The sequence below is a fragment of the Marmota marmota genome, unplaced genomic scaffold (genome assembly GCF_001458135.2).
Source record: "Marmota marmota marmota unplaced genomic scaffold, marMar, whole genome shotgun sequence".
Taxonomy (NCBI): domain Eukaryota; kingdom Metazoa; phylum Chordata; class Mammalia; order Rodentia; family Sciuridae; genus Marmota; species Marmota marmota.
The window spans coordinates 46,741,117-46,745,254 of NW_026000016.1; the positions used below are offsets into that span (position 1 = coordinate 46,741,117).

General features: G+C 52.5%; 1 protein-coding gene across 1 annotated transcript in view; it reads right to left on the reverse strand.

Moving 5' to 3' along the window:
- Positions 1 to 423: 423 nt before the first annotated feature.
- The window catches only part of Chit1 (chitinase 1), a 12,171-nt gene continuing 8,456 nt past the window's right edge, over positions 424 to 4,138 (reverse strand). The window contains exons 8-11 of the mRNA XM_015483869.2: positions 3,124 to 3,309; positions 2,682 to 2,789; positions 1,424 to 1,550; positions 424 to 854 (exon numbers count right to left, since the gene is read on the reverse strand). Of these exons, the coding sequence (XP_015339355.1) occupies positions 610 to 854; positions 1,424 to 1,550; positions 2,682 to 2,789; positions 3,124 to 3,309 (666 nt within the window). The 3' untranslated portion in view covers positions 424 to 609. The remainder of the gene's footprint in view (positions 855 to 1,423; positions 1,551 to 2,681; positions 2,790 to 3,123; positions 3,310 to 4,138) is intronic.

The following is a 4,138-nucleotide window of genomic DNA, read 5'->3' on the forward strand; positions in this document are numbered from 1 at the left end:
GCCCGGTTGAATCTACATATGTATATTTCCTGACTTTTTGTTCTCATAAATTAAAATGTTTCTGTAGGAAGGCCAAGCCATATTAGTTGTATTCCCAGTTTTGAACCAAACTGTGATTAAATTCATCTTTCCTTTTTATATTTTTCTCTCTCATTTCTGATGTAGGTAGGTGACCAAATCTAGTTAGTTGGGACCCCAGCAGCCTCTGGCCTAGGCTCCAGTAACAGGGTAACTGAAGGTGGGTTCATGGAGGTGAGACCTGATATATAGGAGTTCACACATCCTAAACGGACTGCCTTCCCACCTTGTTCTGACCTGTGCCTGCCTTATGCCCCCCTCCCCACTGGCCTCCCCAGGGCAGTTTTTGAATCAACAGTGGGCTTTAAGAACCACTTTGAGTCACCACATCTGGGGAGAGAGGGCTGCAAATTAGATATTTATTTTTCAAGTAAAAGACGCAATCCAGAAGTCACAGGGAAAAGAAAAGGCAGTCAGCAGGAAGCCTGGTTATGGAAAGACCACAGGGAGGCCCTAAGAAAGACAGCGAGGCAGGCTGAGACGTGATCCTGGGCCCCAGCTTTGGCATGGCATTGGATGGGTCCTAGGGACTCATTTCCAGGTGCAGCATTTGCAGGAGGCACTGAACACCAGGCCTTGGGGGCAGCTTTGCTGGAACAGCCAACCCTCTGCACAACTGTAGTAGCTGGACGGATTCTGAGGGTTGGGGTAGAGCCCGTTGGGTTTGCCCTGGCAGAAGTTGTCTTTTCCAGGGCTGGGGCTCTGCTCAGGTTCAGAGGGATGACCTGGTGCAGGAACTCCAGGCTCTAGGGACCTTGGAGGCACATATGGAAGACCTGGGAAGACAATGAAACTCAGCTAAGGTTCAGTCAAAAAATCTCAAACCCACAGGCGGAGCACACAGGCAGCCGCTATAGGAACCCAACACTCCACACCCCACAGGTGGAGCACAGCTGCACCTTGAGCTGGGCACAGCTCAACAGACCACACCTGGGCTGCACATGTAATGGCACTCAACGGCCATATACCACTGCAAAGGCCAACTGTATACTGACAAGGGGTTCCGGGGGTCCCACACAGCAGCTGGGCACAGACTTTCCTCTTGACAAGAGAAGAACAAGGGCCCTATGAGGGCCTGTGGGGGAAGCCCTGTCACAACACCCTGGCAGGCATTGCCACAGCAAGGAAGAGGAAGAGGAAGAGGAAGAGGAAGAGGAAGAGGAGAGAGAGTGCAAAAAGAAAATCCTTTCAACTGTCTCCTCAGCTCCAGGGTTGCATGAACTATGCAAAATCACAATGTTGGGGCCCAGTCATTTTCTCAGAAGGGCCCAGCCCCTGTGGTTTGAGATGCAAGGGTTTGTAACCCACTCTGAATCCCCCCTCTGGCCCCCGGCCCCTTACTCACTCAGCTCCCGCCTCAGCGTCTGGATGAGGGGGTATTGGCCCTGGTTGCAGAAGGAGCCCGCAAAGTCATCCAAGTCCAGGGTCCAGACCATGGCCCCGCCCAGTCCCTTCTGCTTCAGATAGCTGACCTACGTCGGGGAGGATGGGAGTTCAGGAGCCAGCCAGGCCAGTCCCAGAACCCAGGGCCTTTGGCGCCCAGGACCCTCAGTCCTATGGGCAGTGGGGGTTTCTGGAAATGGCCCTGGGGTGACGGCCTGGGTAGTTGAGACCTGACCCTACTGGGCACAAGCATGGCCTGGGAGGGCCTGGGGGCAGGGGTGAGGAGTGGTGATGGTGGGTGGCCCTGCCTCAACATCCTGGTCATTTCGGGCTGAGCTCCTGGTTGTGATGTGTTCAGGTACCAAAGAAAACGCTTAAGCTTCCCGAAAAGTCTGCATGGAGTTTTCTTCCCAGTTCATACCTTTGCCCTCCCTGAGGTTCCTGAAGGAGCATAGTATGGCTGTTCTCTCTAGAAGAGAGGGCTTCCCTATCCCCTCACCTGCCAGGGGGGCAGGGTGCTCACCCCTGGAGCGTGGCTGGGGGCTGGTCTGAACCCTTGCTGGCCTCAACTCACTCTCCAGCCACCTCCCCTCCCGTCTCAGCCATGTCCCACAAGAATGCCTACCTTGTATATTTCAGGACTTGTCTCCCAGCACCTGCCACCACATCCCTTCTGCCATCTGTGACCCACTCCCCCCTGGAATCTCCCAGAGTACTTTGTCTGTCTACTCCTAGAAGAATTTGCTACTGTCAACTCTACATCATAATTGACGTGGGATATGCGGACAAGCAGTGTCCTCTTCAGTAGCTCACGTCTCAGCTGGAGAGGGGCCTGGAAACATGTTGGGCAGGAGGAAGGGGTCCTATAGGTAAACCAAGGCCCATGGTTTGAACATACTCCAAATGTTTCCATGGACTGAATAAAATCATAGGCCTAATTATGCATGTATCTCCTCTTCATGTGTCTGCAGAATTTGGTTGTATTTAATAAAATCCAAATCCTTTTAAGAGAGCTGATCCATGTAGGGAGATTTTTTCATTGTGCCTTAATCAATAGGTGGTAAAGGTACAAAATGCTATCCCATGGGGATTTGTGAAACATTGGGACATCGACAAGGAGATTCGTCCTTGAAGAGGTTCTGGATGTTGTCATATGATATTACTGACAGGTCTTGGGGTCTGCCCAGGACATCCCCCCTCCCAGCAGGACTGGGCCTCACCTTGGCTTTGAAACTCTCCACATCATCAAAACCCACCCACTGGTTGTCCTGGAAGACATAGGGCACCTTCTGGTCCTCGATTCTATGCACCCCCTTCCAGGAGCACACCTGCAGGAACAGAAGGCTGTGCTGGGAAGGAGGAGGGAGACCCCGGCAGGTGCCTGCCCTTCCCTCCAAGGAGGAGGCCAGAGATTGGAAAACTCCTGTCAGAGGAAGTCTGGAGAACATAGGAGCTTCTAGAGTGAGCGACCTGGAAGCATGAATTTAATCTTTTAGCACTTGGACTTAAGGATAAATCAAAGATGGTGGGGATAGGATAGAATTCACCAGGCCAGAATTCTCTGTGCCTGCATCCTTACTCAAACTGTGGGGGAAGCAGCCCTCTAGTTCCCAGGCATGCCCCTCCCCCACAAATACTCAGGGTAGTTATGAGTTTTCCTACCTCATAGTAAGCCAGGATCCCTCCTTCCTTAGTGAAGGGGCCGGGAGCACCAGGCCCTGTGGCTGGAGCCCCCACTCCAGTGTCTGACAAGGAGGCCAGGGTGAAGGATCGTCCATAGGTGGGCATGCCAAGAATCAGTTTGTTGGCGGGGGTCCCCTTCTGCAGCCACAGTTGTACAGCAGCATCCTGGTGGTGGAGAAGGAGGAGCCCATTAATCTCCTCTGCCTTTGGCCTGGTTCTTTTGGGTCCCAGAAAGGGCCTGGAGGCAGAGACTCCTCAGCTGGAGATCCCAGGGTCTATAGCAGTGTTCCAAACCTGACCATCTACTTCAGATCTTGTCTCAGGCCCTCGGCCCCGTGAAAGAAGCTGGGTGGCAGGAGAGCCAAAGAGCACGGCTCTGGAGCCAGACAACATTCACGTCAATATTGATCGATGGCCCACCGTGGGCCGGGCTCTGCTCTAGATGCTTGGCGTACATCAGTGAACAAAGAAGACAGAGACCCCTCCCTGCCTTCCCCAGCAATTTATTTAAATAGAAATAATAAAAACAGCCATCTCTAAGGGCACCGTGTGAATTAAAGGGTATAACACAGGGGCGAGGTCAAGGACAGAGCAGTACAGGGGAGCCAGCAGGGTCATCATTATTACTGTAGCTGTGAGTTCCACCTGAGCGCAAGAGCAGGGAACTGGGGCTATTTACTTATCTCTGCCTCCCCGGGGCCAAGGACAATGCCTGGCACTTGGATGTTCAAATAGATCAATGGTGTAGGCAGCCTCCTTACTCACCTCTGAACAAGACTGTCCCCCAATCATGACTTACTAGATGTCAGACCCCAGGCCTATGACAGGAACAGGTTCCAGATGGAAGCACATTGGATAAATGACTCGTGAAGATTCTTTCCTTACAGCTCACATTCCCAAAGAAGCTGCTCTAGGTGACTCAGGTCTCATTACTTGCACCCTCAGCACTTAGGAAATGGGGCAGTTTCACTGTATCGATCCTCCTTCCCTCCCT